Source organism: Acipenser ruthenus, chromosome 32 (assembly GCF_902713425.1).
Source record: "Acipenser ruthenus chromosome 32, fAciRut3.2 maternal haplotype, whole genome shotgun sequence".
Lineage (NCBI taxonomy): Eukaryota > Metazoa > Chordata > Actinopteri > Acipenseriformes > Acipenseridae > Acipenser > Acipenser ruthenus.
The window spans coordinates 8,608,616-8,624,941 of record NC_081220.1 but is presented as its reverse complement, the minus strand read 5'-3'; the positions used below and the strand labels follow the sequence as shown (position 1 = coordinate 8,624,941).

Genomic DNA, 16,326 nt, shown 5'->3' with positions numbered 1-16,326 from the left:
AATCCCAGTAACTTAACACAGTATCATTACATCTCCCCTTCTTTATAAGTATTCCAGTGTTTTGTAAGTGCAGGGGTGGACTACCCTGACCCTAGTGGCTATACAGGGATTATTCTGTCCCAGACGCTATCCAGTAAGAATTCAGCTTTCTGAATTCTAACTGGATAGTGTCTCTTCATGAATATAATATTAGTGGGTACAGAATATAATATTAATGGGTACACACTGTATAGGAAAGACAGGCAGGACAGAAGAGGCGGAGGGGTAGCGCTATACATAAGAAATAGTCTTGAAGCCCAGGTGTTCAATCAGGTCAAAGAAAACAATGCAGAATCAATATGGGTCAGAATAATGGACACAAATTCAAAGGGCATAATAATAGGAGCATGCTATAGACCGCCAAATTCAGTCGCTGAGCAAAATAATCTGTTATACAATGACATTCGAAATGCATGTAGAAAAGGAGAAGCCATACTAATGGGGGGTTTCAACTTCCCCCGTATAAAATGGGAAAACCCGATGGGGGGCACGACGGACGAAATTGAAATGGTGGAAATGACAAATGACTGCTTCCTAACGCAATTTGTCAAGGCACCGACTAGAGGGGAGGCATGCCTTGATTTAGTCTTTTCAAATAATGAAGACAGAATAACTAAAACAGAGGTCAGAAAGCCATTGGCAAACTCAGACCACAACATGGTCTCATTTGAAATATTTTTTAAAACCCCAAAAGTAATGACTAAAGCTAAGGTTTACAATTTTAGAAAAGCAAACTATGAAGGTATGAAACAGAGACTAACAGAAGTAGATTGGAGTAAAATAGAGAAAACATCCACAGAAAAAGGATGTCTGTTTTTTAAAAATGTAGTACTAGAGGCGCAAAACAATTATATCCCAAAAATAGACAAATCTAAATCTAAAACAAAATGGCCAAAATGGTTTAATAGATCAATTAAAAAAATATTCAGCGAAAAAAGGCACTTTACAGAGCATTTAAAAGGGACCAAAAACAAAGTAGACAGAAAGAGTACTTGGAACTGCAAACATAAGTCAAAAAGGAAGTTAGAAAGGCCAAGAGAGAGATAGAAATCAATATTGCTAAGGGGGCTAAAACCAATTCCAAAATATTTTCCAATATTATAACAGCAAGAGAACATTCAAAGAGGAGGTTAAATGTCTAAGAGACACAAATGGCAAACTCATAGATGAAGAAAAAAATAGCAAATATATTAAATGATTACTTTTCACAAGTTTTTACAAAGGAGGACACGGACAACATGCCCGACACATTCGACCTGTTCCTATCCAGTTTTAAATAACTTTAGCATAACACAGGTAGAAGTGTTAAAGGGACTAGGAGCTCTTAAAATAAACAAATCCCCTGGGCCAGATGAGATCCTCCCAATAGTACTCAAGGAAATGAAAGAAGTTATTTACAAACCGCTAACCAAGATCATGCAACAGTCTCTTGACACAGGGGTTGTACCGACAGACTGGAAAATAGCAAACGTAATACCGATCCACAAAAAGGGAGACAAAACCGAACCAGGTAACTGCAGACCTTAAGCCTGACTTCTATTATATGTAAACTTATGGAAACTATAATATGATCCAAAATGGAAAATTACCTATATGGTAACAATATCCTGGGAGACAGTCAGCATGGTTTTAGGAAAGGGAGATCATGTCTAACTAACCTACTTGACTTTTTTGAGGATGCAACATTGAAAATGGATAATTGCAAAGCATATGTCATGGTTTATTTAGATTTCCAGAAAGCTATTGACAAAGTCCCGCATAAAAGATTAATTCTCAAACTGAACACAGTAGGGATTCAAGGAAATGCATGCACATGGATTAGGGAGTGGTTAACATGTAGAAAACAGAAAGTACTGATTAGAGGAGAAACCTCAAAATGGAGTGAGTTAACCAGCGGTGTACCACAGGGATCAGTATTAGGTCCTCTGCTCTTCCTAATCTACATTAATGATTTAGATTCTGGTATAGTAAGCAAACTTGTTAAATTTACAAACATTACAAAAATAGGAGGAGTGGCAAACACTGTTGCAGCAGCAAAGGTCATTCAAAATGATCTAGACAGCATTCAGAACTAGGCAGACTCATGGCAAATTACATTTATTAGAGAAAAGTGTAAAGTATTGCATGCAGGCAATACAAATGTGCATTATAAATATCATATGGGAGATACTGAATTTGAAGAAGTGAACTATGAAAAAGACCTAGGAGTTTATGTTGACTCAGAAATGTCTTCATCTAGACAATGTGGGGAAGCTATAAAAAAGGCCAACAAGATGCTCTGATATATTGTGACAAGTGTTGAATTTAAATCAAGGGAAGTAATGTTAAAACTTTACAATGCATTAGTAAGACCTCACCTAGAATATTGTGTTCAGTTCTGGTCACCTCGTTACAAAAAGGATATTGTTGCTCTAGAAAGAGTGCAAAGAAGAGCAACCAGAATTATCCCGGGTTTAAAAGGCATGTTGTATGCAGACAGGCTAAAAGAATTGAATCTATTCAGTCTTGAACAAAGAAGACTACCCAGCGATCTGATTCAAACATTCAAAATCCTAAAAGGTATAGACAATGTCAACCCAGGGGACTTCTTTGACCTGAAAAAAGAAACAAGGACCAGGGGTCACAAATGGAGATTAGATAAGGGGCATTCAGAACAGAAAATAGGAGGCACTTTTTTACACAGAGAATTGTGAGGGTCTGGAACCAACTCCCCAGTAATGTTGTTGAAGTTGACACCCTGGGATCCTTCAAGAAACTGCTTGATGAGATTCTGGGATCAATAAGCTACTAACAACCAAACGAGCAAGATGGGCTGAATGGCCTCCTCTCATTTGTAAACTTTCTTATGTTCTTATGTTCTTAATCCTCTCCTGAGGTTCACTTTTTTCAGCCACTTGTTTCCTTTGATGCTTCACTTCATTTGCTTCAGGTTTCTGTTGTCTTTATCAAATCCCTTCAGTTTCTTCTGTACTGATGCCCTTCTGATTCCACAATGCATGAGTGTGGCTGTGTGCTATTTGTTAGAACAACAGCAGGTCTCCACATTCTCTCCTCCCTTACCCTCACTGTATCTCCTGGCTGAGGCTTCAGAAGTTTTGACCCTCGGTCGTAGTATTATTTTTTCTCGGTTTACTTTTAGCTTTTGTGTAACTCCTCTTGCTACTTGTGGTTGGAGCAGCTTCTGTGAAGAGGGGAGTCTGGTTTTTGTCCTTCGTCCCACAAGTAATTGAACTGTTGATGCCAAACCCTCCAGTAGTGTGTTGCGATAGTCCAGTAATGTAAGATGTGGATGTTGACAATCAGCTTCGGCTTTTCTTAACAATTCTTATTCTTTTTATTTGCATGGCTTTTTCAGCCTTTCCATTAGATTGAGGATATCTAGGCAATGCTGTACTATGCTTAAGCCCATACTCTTTGCTGAACTGTTGAAATCCTGCAGATGCATACTGTGGGCCATTGTCAGATATCACTTCATCTGGAATTCCATGTCTGCTGAACTGTTTGCAGTAGGTAATTACCATTGAGCTCTTGGCATTTGCCAGCTTGTTGATTTCAATGCAGTTTCAATATGGGAGGAGTCATACGAAAAAAAACACTCATTATCATATAATAGACGTATCCCACCAACTTAACACGACCATCATGACAGTAAAAATAAACATAATGAAGCGTTCTTACTTTTGTATAAGCCGCACGAAGACTAACTCGACTGTGCAGAATACTTTTTTTTCTATGGGTAAATATCGTGACTTTCTTCCTAAGCATCGGGACGCGGGTCATTTGCTAGGAAATCGGGACTGTCCCGACCATATAGGGACTGTTGGCATGTATGCATGTATTATTTACCGAGTCTCACACATGTAGCCAATACAACAACTGTATTAGTACACACTATGTCCCTACAAACTTGGAACTTAATATACTCTCCTAGAGTAGGTCACCATCTATTGGCATACCCCGGTATTGCACAAATATAGCAAATGCATATTAATGTTTACCGTTTATATTCTGATTGTTCACAAACATACAGAAACATTCAGGTATTGCATGTAAAGAATATGAATATTAATATTACATCATAGAATACATTTATATTGAAATAAGTTAAAGATGTATTTTTCTATAGGCACGCTGTAGTAGTAATATTATTTAGTCATTTAAAAGACGCTTTTATCCAAAGCGACTTACAGAGACTAGGGGGTGAACAACTGCTGTTCTGTGCTTTAGGTCGCATAGTCATTTTTGGACTTCTTTATTTGACATTTTTTATGGAAGACGTTGCGTTTATTTTTTCAGTTATATCCTTCCTTATTTTAAATTTGCCAGTGGCTCTAAACCTTTGCCGAAAAGAACAGTTTGATGTGCTAAAATCTCATCATCGAGCAAAACTCAACTTGGGTGGCTATTAATGTATTTTTCCTTTTTTTCTCATTGTTGATCAGTGCTTGAATTATGGGACAAAAAGTAGGGGGCCCTAAAATGTGAATGCGAAGTGACTGTTAGCACAGCCAATCAATGTGTTCCTCTCAGACTTCACAAGCATATACAAACTCCAGTATGTAAATCACAGTATTCCAGTACGCACTAGTGATACAAAATCACCATATTTGTCATGTTTGATTTTTTTCTGCTTGCATTTTTTTTCTCAAGGAAACAAAGTGAGTCAACACTCGCTTAGTTTATAGATAGATCTTTATTTTTATATTATTATTATTATTATTTGTTTATGTAGCAGACGCCTTTATCCAAGGCGACTTACAGAGACTATGTGAACTATGCATCAGCTGCAGAGTCGCTTACAATTAAATCCCTTAATATGATATTGCACTGTATATACCATCACAAAGTGCTTTACAGAGGCAGGCTGTGAACTGTGCATTATATGCAGAGTCACTTACAATAGGACATTGACTTAACATCTCATCCGCAGGGTTGGATTGCAAGAAGATAAAGTGACTTGCTCAGGGTCACACGTGAGTCAGTCAGTGGCAGAGGTGGCATTTGAACTGGTTACAAGCCTGGGACTGTAGCCACTGGACCGTACTGCCTCCTTGATATATTATATATATATATTCCCTGTGTTACTCCCTCTCTCCTGCATCACACAAGAACTGAGACAGGGAATCCTCAGGTTCTCCAATAGACGGTTTATTGAAGGCAGTTCTTGCAGCCGTTCCCACTCATGCAGTAACTTTAAAATAAAGAATCCAAATGGTTTCAACCAGCTTCATTTATTACTCCCTATCCCTCCTTCCCAATCATGCAGTAATACAAAATACAATTATATTTAGAGATAGCATGCTGAAATAAAATACATTTCTCAGAAAACACATTATTGCATGTTTTATCATTTACATTGAACCTTATTTTTCTAACAGTTTCATAAAATATTTAACACTACTACTCATTTAATGTAAACAACAAAAATAAACAGGAGAACAACGTACCTGTAAAATAAACCATTCCAATGGTTTCAGCCAGCTTCGGGTCTGACTCCCTATCTCCTCTACAGAAAACATAAAGTAATGAATATACTAGCTGAGCCATTGTCATTGAAGTCAGGCCAAAGCCCAGTGAAACACAATGCAGTCTACACATCAGCACCCACGTGTGGACATCCAATAATCAGAAATGCACTAAATACAGATTTCAAACTGTGTGCACTCATATGGAAGTATTACATTAACCGTCCAGCTGCCCATTTATTTTGGCAATTTCCAAATTTTCCATTCTCAGCCCTCAAATAAGTAATTTAGATAAAATTACTTTGCTATAGTTTAAAAAAATAAATTCTTATATTGTTATGAAACATGGAAATATATTATTTTCAATAGGACTTAAACAACAACAATGTGTTTACAATTATAGCATTATAACAATATAAATCACAACATCCCCCCCCCATGGCAGCATTATAATTACAGTGCAGCAAAAAGTCATTGTGCAGGCATATCACTTTTTAGAAATAACTTTGGTGTGATAGATTTCAAAGCAGATGCCCTTCAAACTCTAATCAATGCTAATGTCTTTATCTAGCACATATATGTAGCGGACGCACTGTGACTCTCCCCCCCCCCTCACTGCACCCCTAAAAGCTAATCTGAGTACGCCACCCCCTAATATAGAGTTTTATATTATAGAGCTGGAGGGATACCCTATAGGACTAGACACATAAGCAAATGTTACCAAGTTTCTACAACAGCCCCCCCCTCAATTAAATGAGCCAGCAGACAAGAATGCAGTTTAGAATGTTTTATTACAAAAGAAATATTAAACTAAAACAAGATCAACAATGAATGCAGAACTATGTATAGAAAATGACTGATAGATGCAATACCGAAAACTGCCACACGATGGCCAACAAGCATGTGCTTAAGGATTCAACTAATACAATAGATGATAAGCACAAGGCACACCTTAATTTTAAACCACTGGATCTCTCCCAGCGTGTGCTCATAGAGGGGCAAACTAAAAAAGAAAAATAGTATTCAAACTACAAGTGCATATATATCAAAACCAGACAGGTAATTACAACAACACAATTCTCTATAACAAAAAGAAAATACAGAAGACCAAGGTGAATACAAAACAAACCATAATTGTGCAATAAATGTAAAAAAACAAAATATAATTCCAAACAAAACAACTCACCCCTCCAAAATCACCCTACCATGCTGGCAGAGGCCCAGGAAGAATTCCTTAGTGTTAGCTATGGTTAGTAATATTGCAGTACGTATACAACGGCAGGATGGGCAACAGAAGCAAGCGCTAAATCAGTTTAGTACTACACAAAATGCGGTTCGGATAACTACAGGTCAAAACCGCATAGACAGTAAAAAAGAGCTAAAATAAACAAAGCGAAACCCTTTAATCAAATCATGATACAAGAAACAGTGGCGGTCACACTCCTCGGCGAGTTGAATTACCGTGGACACGGAGTTTCCCTGATCGCCCTTCTCTGAAGAGTAACAAAGGAACTCGCTGGCAGTCCTGATCGAAAAACAGCGTTGCGGTCAAGAGCAGTCAATGGAACACAGCTTTTATAAGGTACATTAAATCAGTTTCAATTAACACGCAATTAGGTTGTTAGTAGCAGTTGTCTTACCTGCTACATTTACATCAGAAAACTTGTCTCATATTTTCAATCGCGTCATATACTGTATCTTCCACAGTTTCAGGTACGGGTGTATATTGCTGTTATATGCATTATTATCTGTGTAGGTTACTTCATCGGTTGTTTTGAGCAGTGCCAATTCTAACAAGGGCCAAACCAAATCAAACCCTGATCACTCTTGCGAAAGATTGTTTATGCGATAATATCGCGAGTTTCCATATCGCATTTTCTTAATCCCGAAACCAAAAAAGCCATTTCCAATCTGCGAAATGAGCAGGACTGGAGGGACCGCCGAATACAACATGAAATCAGCTGTTGACCAATCCCCAGCCGGTATGTGTGACATTTTGAAGGGGCGGAAACAAGGTGGTAACATGCGAAAAGGCAGGCAAAGACAGCCAGGGCAGAAAAAAATAAAATTAAAATCTGTTTATTATTATTATTATTATTATTATTATTATTATTATTATTATTATTATTATTATTATTATTATTATTATTATTTCTTCTGTAAAACCCAAAGCAAATTTAAAAACCTCATCTTGATGCTTCTGAGATGACAGTTAGGCTACCATTCTAGGTATTTGTGACAAAGTGGCTGCTGATTAGAAACAGGTGCAGAGGTGATGCAGTGCAGAAATAACCACACAAAGGAAACTGTAATCCGGTTTAGAAAAAGGGGTTTCTTTTATTTGTAAACTCCTGGTCTGGCGGAAAAAACAATAATCCTCCAGCAATATACACCAATGTGTAAAGCACGGAAGGAAACAATTATAATGGTGTGCAGACCAAATAATAATAACACGTTATCCGCCCCACAATAATACTAACACGGTCACCAGTCCAGGTGCGTGCAGTAGTGCTCGGGGTGGGTGATAACAATAAACAGTGACTGTGGTGTTGTTGCTCCAGGTAGTGCTGGCCCAAGGCGACAGCTCCGGAGACATGTTAGTCGTCTAGTGAATTTACAAAACAAAAGACAATAACTAACAGCGCTACAAACAAACAAAACACTCACAAACTCTTTTCTCTAATACAATTCAATTGGGGATCTCTCCTGGTCCTTCCAGTTCCTTGTCACTCTGAAGCAAGCGAAGGAAAAGATTTACGATCCTCCGTCCCCTTTATGCTATCACGCATGACCCCTTGGTAAACAACTGCAGCTGTCTCTACTGGCTGCAGCTGCTACCTCGTTTCCCTTCCGGGTCAATACGTTCCTGCAACGGAGTCTCGCCTTCTTCCAGACTGACTGACTTCCCGGCATGGGGAAAGAACTGTCAGGCCAGCAACGTTCCCAACACGTCGGGAGGGAGATTTACAACCAAAACTCATATTTCTGTCACAGTATTACATTTTGTTATCTACATGGATTTATACGTTTCGAGGGGACCGCTTGGCATGCTGACATGGTAAGCCAAAATACAATTTGTGCTCCCTTGAACTGGAACGATGGCCTTGTTCTTACATGCTGAGACTTTGGGCTTCATAATGTTTCTGTGTGCTCGGAACGTATCCAGTTTCCACGCTCCGCTGTACAGAAACAATCTGCACTTTAAACTTCTTGTTGTCCTGCTTAGAACCATCTCTGTGTATTCCCAATCACGGCCACCCGAATGCATAACCAAGCGCAGTACTTATGGGCTGAGCAATCCACCAAGGCCCGCCTCTCAGCCACTCAGAGAGAGGGAAAGCCAACACACCCTCTTCCCCAACTCTCTGTGTCATCGCCATGACTGACAGGCGGATCTTACGAGGCTGCTGCCCTCTTCCTGCAGAACCATGCATGCGCCAGACAGTCAGTACAGATCTCCCCTGTTACAAGCAGTTTTTATCTCCTGATGCAGGCCAGGCCAGTCTTCTTAACCACGACTCTTCATCAAAAATTAAAACTCCCGCTCACTTGTACAGTCTTGTACACACTGCAGATTGATTGGTTACATCTCCAATCATTCATACTGCGTGCAACCAAAACAGCAGTTTGATTGATAGTAAGCTACCATGTACACCTTCTACAATGCTCACCCACAAATATTTTAAATATAAAGTATGTAAAGGTAAAGCTAATTCAGTGGTGTTCATCACTGTCTTGCGTATGTTGCCAAAAACTGACTTTCCCCACAAAATTTAAAAACATGCAATATCTGGCTAGATAAAAAATCTTCCCGCAGCAAACAGATTTCAAGCATCCCTGATGAGAAGTTATGGGGCCAAAAGTTAGGGGGCCCGAAGCAGAAGTTGCAAAATTATTTTCAAGTGGGAGAAATGAACCTGCCCCTGTTGAAAACAAAGATGTATAATTTGGTGGCAAAAAAAAAATAAAAAATAAAACTTGCAGTGCAAATGCATTGTGACCTCGATTTTCTCTCTAAAAATGTGCCTTCTGAAGATCAGGCTGAATGTGCCTACTTTTAAAATCCCTAAATTGAGATATAATACAGGCCAATGTGCTGTTGTGTATCAGGCATCTGATCTCTGGAATTCATTCTTCTAACATAAAAGCAGCCTCTTCACAATACGTTTTTAAATCACTCCGAAATATTTATTATATTACCAGGCTTGTAAATCCTATAAATATTGACTCTGGGCAGGATCATGTAAATCTGTTTGAAGTTTTATGCTTATATTTTGTATTTATGTTTTTATGACTGTTTTAGTTGTTTTTGTCTTTGTTTTTGTTTTTGTCTTGTTTGAATTGATGTCTTTTTTGCCATTAATTTTGTAATGTTGCCAGGATTTAATTTGTAAACGAGAAGTATATATCAAGAGTTCTGTACTGGTTAAATAAATACATTTGTCATGCTGTTTTTTCTCTATCCATTCTCTCTGCTAACACTGTGTTTGAACTCGGCAGTGTCATGCTGTTTTTTCTCCATCTGTCTTCTCTGCTAACACTTTGTTTGAACTCGGCAGTGTCATGCTGTTTTTTCTCTATCTGTCTTCTCTGCTAACACTGTGTTTGCACCTCGGCAGTGTCATGCTGTTTTTTTTTCTCTATCCATTCTCTCTGCAAACACTGTGTTTGCACATCGACAGTGTCATGCTGTTTTTTCTCTATCCATTCTCTCTGCTAACACTGTGTTTGAACTCGGCAGTGTCATGCTGTTTTTTCTCTCTATCTGTCTTCTCTGCTAACACTGTGTTTGCACCTCGGCAGTGTCATGCTGTTTTTTTTCTCTATCCATTCTCTCTGCAAACACTGTGTTTGCACATCGACAGTGTCATGCTGTTTTTTCTCTATCCATTCTCTCTGCTAACACTGTGTTTGCACATCGACAGTGTCATGCTGTTTTTTCTCTCTATCTGTCTTCTCTGCTAACACTGTGTTTGCACCTCGGCAGTGTCATGCTGTTTTTTCTCTATCTGTCTTCTCTGCTAACACTGTGTTTGAACTCGGCAGTGTCATGCTGTTTTTTCTCTATCCATTCTCTTTGCAAACACTGTGTTTGCACATCGACAGTGTCATGCTGTTTTTTCTCTATCCATTCTCTCTGCTAACACTGTGTTTGCACCTCAGCAGTGTCATGCTGTTTTTTCTCTATCCATTCTCTCTGCTAACACTGTGTTTGCACATCGACAGTGTCATGCTGTTTTTTCTCTCTATCTGTCTTCTCTGCTAACATTGTGTTTGAACTCGGCAGTGTCATGCTGTTTTTTCTCTATCCATTCTCTCTGCAAACACTGTGTTTGCACATCGACAGTGTCATGCTGTTTTTTCTCTATCCATTTTCTCTGCTAACACTGTGTTTGCACCTCGGCAGTGTCATGCTGTTTTTTCTCTATCTGTCTTCTCTGCTAACACTGTGTTTGAACTCGGCAGTGTCATGCTGTTTTTTCTCTATCCATTCTCTCTGCAAACACTGTGTTTGCACATCGACAGTGTCATGCTGTTTTTTCTCTATCCATTCTCTCTGCTAACACTGTGTTTGCACCTCAGCAGTGTCATGCTGTTTTTTCTCTATCCATTCTCTCTGCTAACACTGTGTTTGCACATCGACAGTGCCATGCTGTTTTTTCTCTCTATCTGTCTTCTCTGCTAACACTGTGTTTGAACTCGGCAGTGTCATGCTGTTTTTTCTCTATCCATTATCTCTGCAAACACTGTGTTTGCACATCGACAGTGTCATGCTGTTTTTTCTCTATCCGTTCTCTCTGCTAACACTGTGTTTGAACTCGGCAGTGTCATCCTGTTTTGGAAAAAGGAATACCAGGAAAACAGTCACCTTGTCAGCTCGGTGACCGCGAAAGTGAAGGGCGTGGCAGTTACCAATGACTCTGAGCTGGAGATAGTATTATGGGATGTCGTCGATCACAGTAGTTTATCACAGGTAACATGCTAACAGAATACCTCGTCACGTTGACAAACTTTACTGATACTATGGTATAAGGTGCAGCAATTCTACACAATTATTACTATGAGTTTCTCATAGAACAAAGTACAAACATTACATGTGCAGCGAGCTAATATGATCAAACTCAAAAGAGCTACAAAGAAAAGCAAACATAAAAAGAACATAATGAAAACCGTGATAAATGCTGCTCAGGCAAGCTATGATTGTGTGAACAGCCAACTCTGCACAGACTCGCACTATTGTAAATAGGAATGAAACCAATGTTATTTGTCTTTCTTTCACAGGAGCAGCTTACAGCACACCTCCCCTGTGTTCACCTCCATTCACAAACAATGGCTACTTTATATAACCACAGATTACTGCAGCAGTATGGAGTAGTGGTTAGGGCTCTGGACTCTTGACTGGAGGGTCATGGGTTCAATCCCAGGGGGGGGACACTGCTGCTGTACCCTTGAGCAAGGTACTTTACCTAGATTGCTCCAGTAAAAACCCAACTGTATAAATGGGGAATTATATGTAAAAATAATATGTAAATAATAATGTGGTATCTTGTAACAATTATAAGTTGGATAAGGGCGTCTGCTAAGAAATAAATAATAATAATCAAGTATTGCTGGACTAGAAAAAGGATCCCCTGGGTTCTGCGCTCCTATCCGCTACACTTGAATTCCTTCTCACTGATATTAAAATCGATCATCAGAGTGCCTTTACTTTCATCACCATACAGTTAATTCAATATTCTGCTTCATGAAACAACATCTAATTGGTCCTCATTTGTTTATTGCTCTAAATAATAAACACTTCATGAGGCAGGAGCCAGGCCTGCGTAAAGGGACTACTAAAATAAAGACAAAGTGCTTGTGGCTTTAGCAACAGAAGAGGGGCTCCCCTCGACTACTCGAGAACCGCCCTCGCTGAGGTGAGGCTGAACCGATCGACCTCCAAGACCGGTAATGTTGCACCCTTAAAAGAAACAAGCAGCAGCCCGCTTTCTTCTTCTACTTGCAACTTTATTAAGCCACGGTCCCAATCGGTTTTTAACAAAGCAAGGCGTATCACTTCTTTCGTACATACAACTCAGGTTTTTTTCTACACACAGATCTAGCATTTTCAGTTGTATTTTCTTTATTTTTTAATAGCAGTTCACTGTTATCACACGTGCACACCTTTTTCTTTTTTTGTCTTCTTTTTGTTTTGTTTGTATTTTTTCTTTTCCTCTACCTTTCACACTGTGACCTTCCACCTCCCCACGTTCAAAACTGTCTACATCTTAAAGGTACAGTGCTCCATTACAAACTAATTTGACTCTGGCTACTATAAACAGCAGGTATTGTATGTGCCTTTGGTTTTCTGCATGAAGGTTTTAAATGCATCAACTAATGCCCAACGTTCATATTTTTATTCCCAGCATTTTCTAGGGCTCAACACCCTCCCGTACTAAGAAAAAAAAAATGTTGTCAAAACATTTTATTAACAGTAATAAACAATTTAACCTTAAAGTGGTGTGTGGCAAGTTTTCTTTTTCAAAGATTACATTTTACACCTTTCATCTCAATACTTATGGCATAAATACAAGAAATAGTAAAACTGTCCTATTTTTCTTGTTTTTCAGGAGTTTAAATTAGCCTACAGTTATGCTGGTTGGCCAACCAACAAAAATGATGAGACAGGCATGACATCTACCATTTCACTCCTTTTTTCTCTGGTTTTAAACATGTACATGCCACTTTTCATTTCGATCACAAATACTTGAATAGTACCAATCAAAATTCCATCAACTGTACTAGTACTCTGTATCTTTAACTCACTGAAGAACAGGTGTCACTTTTGTGTTCAGTTATACTCTGGTAGTCTAACCCAGTAGTTACTAGGGACTGTAAATAGACAATTACTTCAAAACTACACTAACTGTCAGTCAGGCATTGTAAATAAACATGTAGTTTAAAATACCTTAATGGTCCACACATAACTTTTGTTATTTAACTTTAACATTTTTTTTAACAAGAACATGAAACATTTAACAGTCTCTGAGTCCTTTGTTCAGCATCCTTGGCCTACCAAGCAGAAGTGACCAGACTTGGGTGGCGTCTCGGTGGAGCCCAAACAATCGGTACAGGTTTCCTTCTAAGCATTGCAGGTCCCTCCATCTCACTGTGTACTCTCTGGTCAGCAGGTCGATAGGTAGGTTCCCCTAAACGATCGTAGGTATACAGCATTCATGGCTGTCTCACTCACACAGATTGTCTGTTACATCTGAAGTTTGTTTCTTCTCTTGTAACAGTTCTAGGTGCTGTTATAAAGAAACCATATGGTTCTTCACCCAAGCTTTCAGAATTTTCCTGATTCACTGAAACAGTATAGTCTCTGCGCCGGGGTGTTTTTTTTCTTTTGACTGAGGGGTTTTTGTTTTGGCTGTGCGTTACTACTGATCTGACCATCTACAAGATATGGACAGGGCATTAGCAAGTTTCTGTGCAGAACTCTTATTCTCCCACTTCCTTCTAATGGCTCAACCTCATACACTGGACTGTCTGTCCCTCTTCTTTTTTCACTGCATGTATCTTATCTTCCCAGTGTGCACGTAACGTCCCAGGTCCTCCTCTCTCAGACAAATTTCTTACCAGCACGTGATCTCCTGATTCCAGAACTGAACTCCAGGCTCGCCGATTGTAATACTTGTTTCCACGTACTGCAGATTTTTTAAAGTTTTTAGACACAATCTCATAGGCTTCCTGCATAGCTGTTTTGCACTTTTCTGCATAACTTTCATGGGCCTGCTTTTCCATTTCTTGTTCTCTTGGAAAAACAGGTTGATTGGTAGCTTTGGTTCTCGGCCAAAGAGCAGAAAAAACGGGGAAAATCCAGTTGCCTCGTGGACAGTAGAATTATAGGCATGGACCACTTTATTGAGGTAATCCTTCCAGTTCGACTTCTGGACTTCTTCTAATATCCGCAACATGCTCAGTAATGTCCGGTTAAAACATTCTGCAGGGTTCGCTTGAGGGTGGTAGGGACTTGTCCTTGAGTTAAGTATCCCACTGTATTCTTGCAGTTTCCTGAAGAGCTCATTTTCAAACTCCCTTTCCTGGTCGTGATGGATTTTCAATGGGAATCCAAATCTCAGGATGAAATCATTGAATATTTTCTGTGCTGCAGTCTTTCCAGATTTGTTTGATGTTGCATAGGCCTGAGCAAACTTGGTAAAATGATCTACAATGACTAGAATATATTCATATCCACCTTTGCTTCTTTCTAAGTGCAGGTAATCAATGGAGATCATCTCGAACGGTGCAGTGGTTACAATACTTTGTAGCGGAGTTCTTGTTGTTCAATTTGGTTTCTTTTGTTTTAGACATCTACACACTTTAGTTATGTAGTGCTCGATTTCTTCTCTCATTTTCGGCCAATAGTAACGATCTCTGGCTAAAGCAAGCATCCTGTCAGCTCCCAAGTGCCCCATCTTCTCATGAAGTTGCTTGAAGACTACCATCTTATACTTCTCTGGCAGGACCATTTGAAGTTTTGTTGCTGTTTGCGGCAAAGTATTCCATTCTTGTCCACTTGCAAGTGAGGCCACTCTCTCGGTAGATGTCTTACTGTTGCAGGTTCTTTTTGCCTTTCCTTATTCTTCAGGACATTGTTCTGCAGCTTTAAGGCTAGCACTCTACTGATAACTGGGTCCCCTTTCTGTGCATCTCTGATGTCCTCAGTCGTCTGTAGTTGGGCTGTAGTCTCACATTCCCATACAGTTTCTGCCAAAGTGGCCACATCACACAACACAGTGGCGATCCAGTCAACATCACCTCTTTCCTGAGCATTGCCAGAGGGAGCCGGGCCGCCGTTCCCGCCTCCGCCACCAGAGGGAGCCGGGCCGCCGTTCCCGCCTCCGCCACCAGAGGGAGCCGGGCCGTCGTTCCCGTCTCCGCCTCCCGAGGGTCCGCTGCTGCTTCCGTCGCCTCCTGAGGGTCCGCTGCTGCTGCCGTCGCCTCCAGAGGGTCCGCCGCTGCTGCCGTCGCTTGGGGTCTTGGGGGCATGAGGAGCACCACTGCCCGGAGGTGTTACCGGACACAGACCTGGAGTGGGAGGAGCCCGAATGTCCTGTGCCTGAGTGGGAGGAGCCCGAACGTCCTGCGCCTGAGTGGGAGGAGCCCGAACGTCCTGCGCCTGAGTGGGAGGAGCCCGAACGTCCTGCGCCCAAGAGGGGGGAGTCGGTGCGTCCTGCGCCCAAGAGGGGGGAGTCGGTGCGTCCAGAGCCCAAGAGGGGGAAGGCCCAACGTCCACAGTCCAGGTGTCCACCAGCAGAGGGAGAGTTCCTGTTGGTTTTGCCTCCATCACCGTCACCAGCAGAAGGAGCATGCCTGCTGGTTCCCCTGCTGCCGCCGTCCCGAGAGCCAGAAGGGAAGGAGCCGTCGTTCCGAGAGCCAGAAGGGGAGGAGTCGCCTCCCGAGGGTCCGCCAGCAGAGGGAGACGAGCTGCTGTTTCCGCCTCCGCCAGCAGAGGGAGACGAGCTGCTGTTCCCGCCTCCGCCAGCAGAGGGAGACGAGCTGCTGTTCCCGCCTCCGCCAGCAGAGGGAGACGAGCTGCTGTTCCCGCCTCTGCCAGCAGAGGGAGACGAGCTGCTGTTCCCGCCTCCGCCAGCAGAGGGAGACGAGCTTCTGTTTCCGCCTCCGCCAGCAGAGGGAGACGAGCTGCTGTTTCCGCCTCCGCCAGCAGAGGGAGACGCGCTGCTGTTCCCGCCTCCGCCAGCAGAGGGAGACGAGCTGCTGTTCCCGCCTCCGCCAGCAGAGGGAGACGAGCTGCCGTTTCCGCCTCCGCCAGCAGAGG

The 16,326-nt window shown here is 41.1% G+C and overlaps 1 protein-coding gene across 4 annotated transcripts in view; it reads left to right on the top strand.

The window, feature by feature from the left end:
• Positions 1 to 16,326, top strand: part of LOC131702968 (P2X purinoceptor 4-like) — a 31,052-nt gene that overhangs the window by 1,439 nt on the left and 13,287 nt on the right. For 3 of the 4 annotated variants that reach the window (XR_009309627.1, XM_059005826.1, XM_059005825.1), the window contains exon 2: positions 11,331 to 11,478. The exons of the other annotated variant lie outside the window; for it this stretch is intronic. Coding sequence is in view for 2 of the 3 variants with exons in the window: in XM_059005826.1 (XP_058861809.1) it covers positions 11,331 to 11,478 (148 nt within the window). In the remaining variant the exon portion in view is untranslated. The remainder of the gene's footprint in view (positions 1 to 11,330; positions 11,479 to 16,326) is intronic. 4 annotated transcript variants of the gene reach the window in all.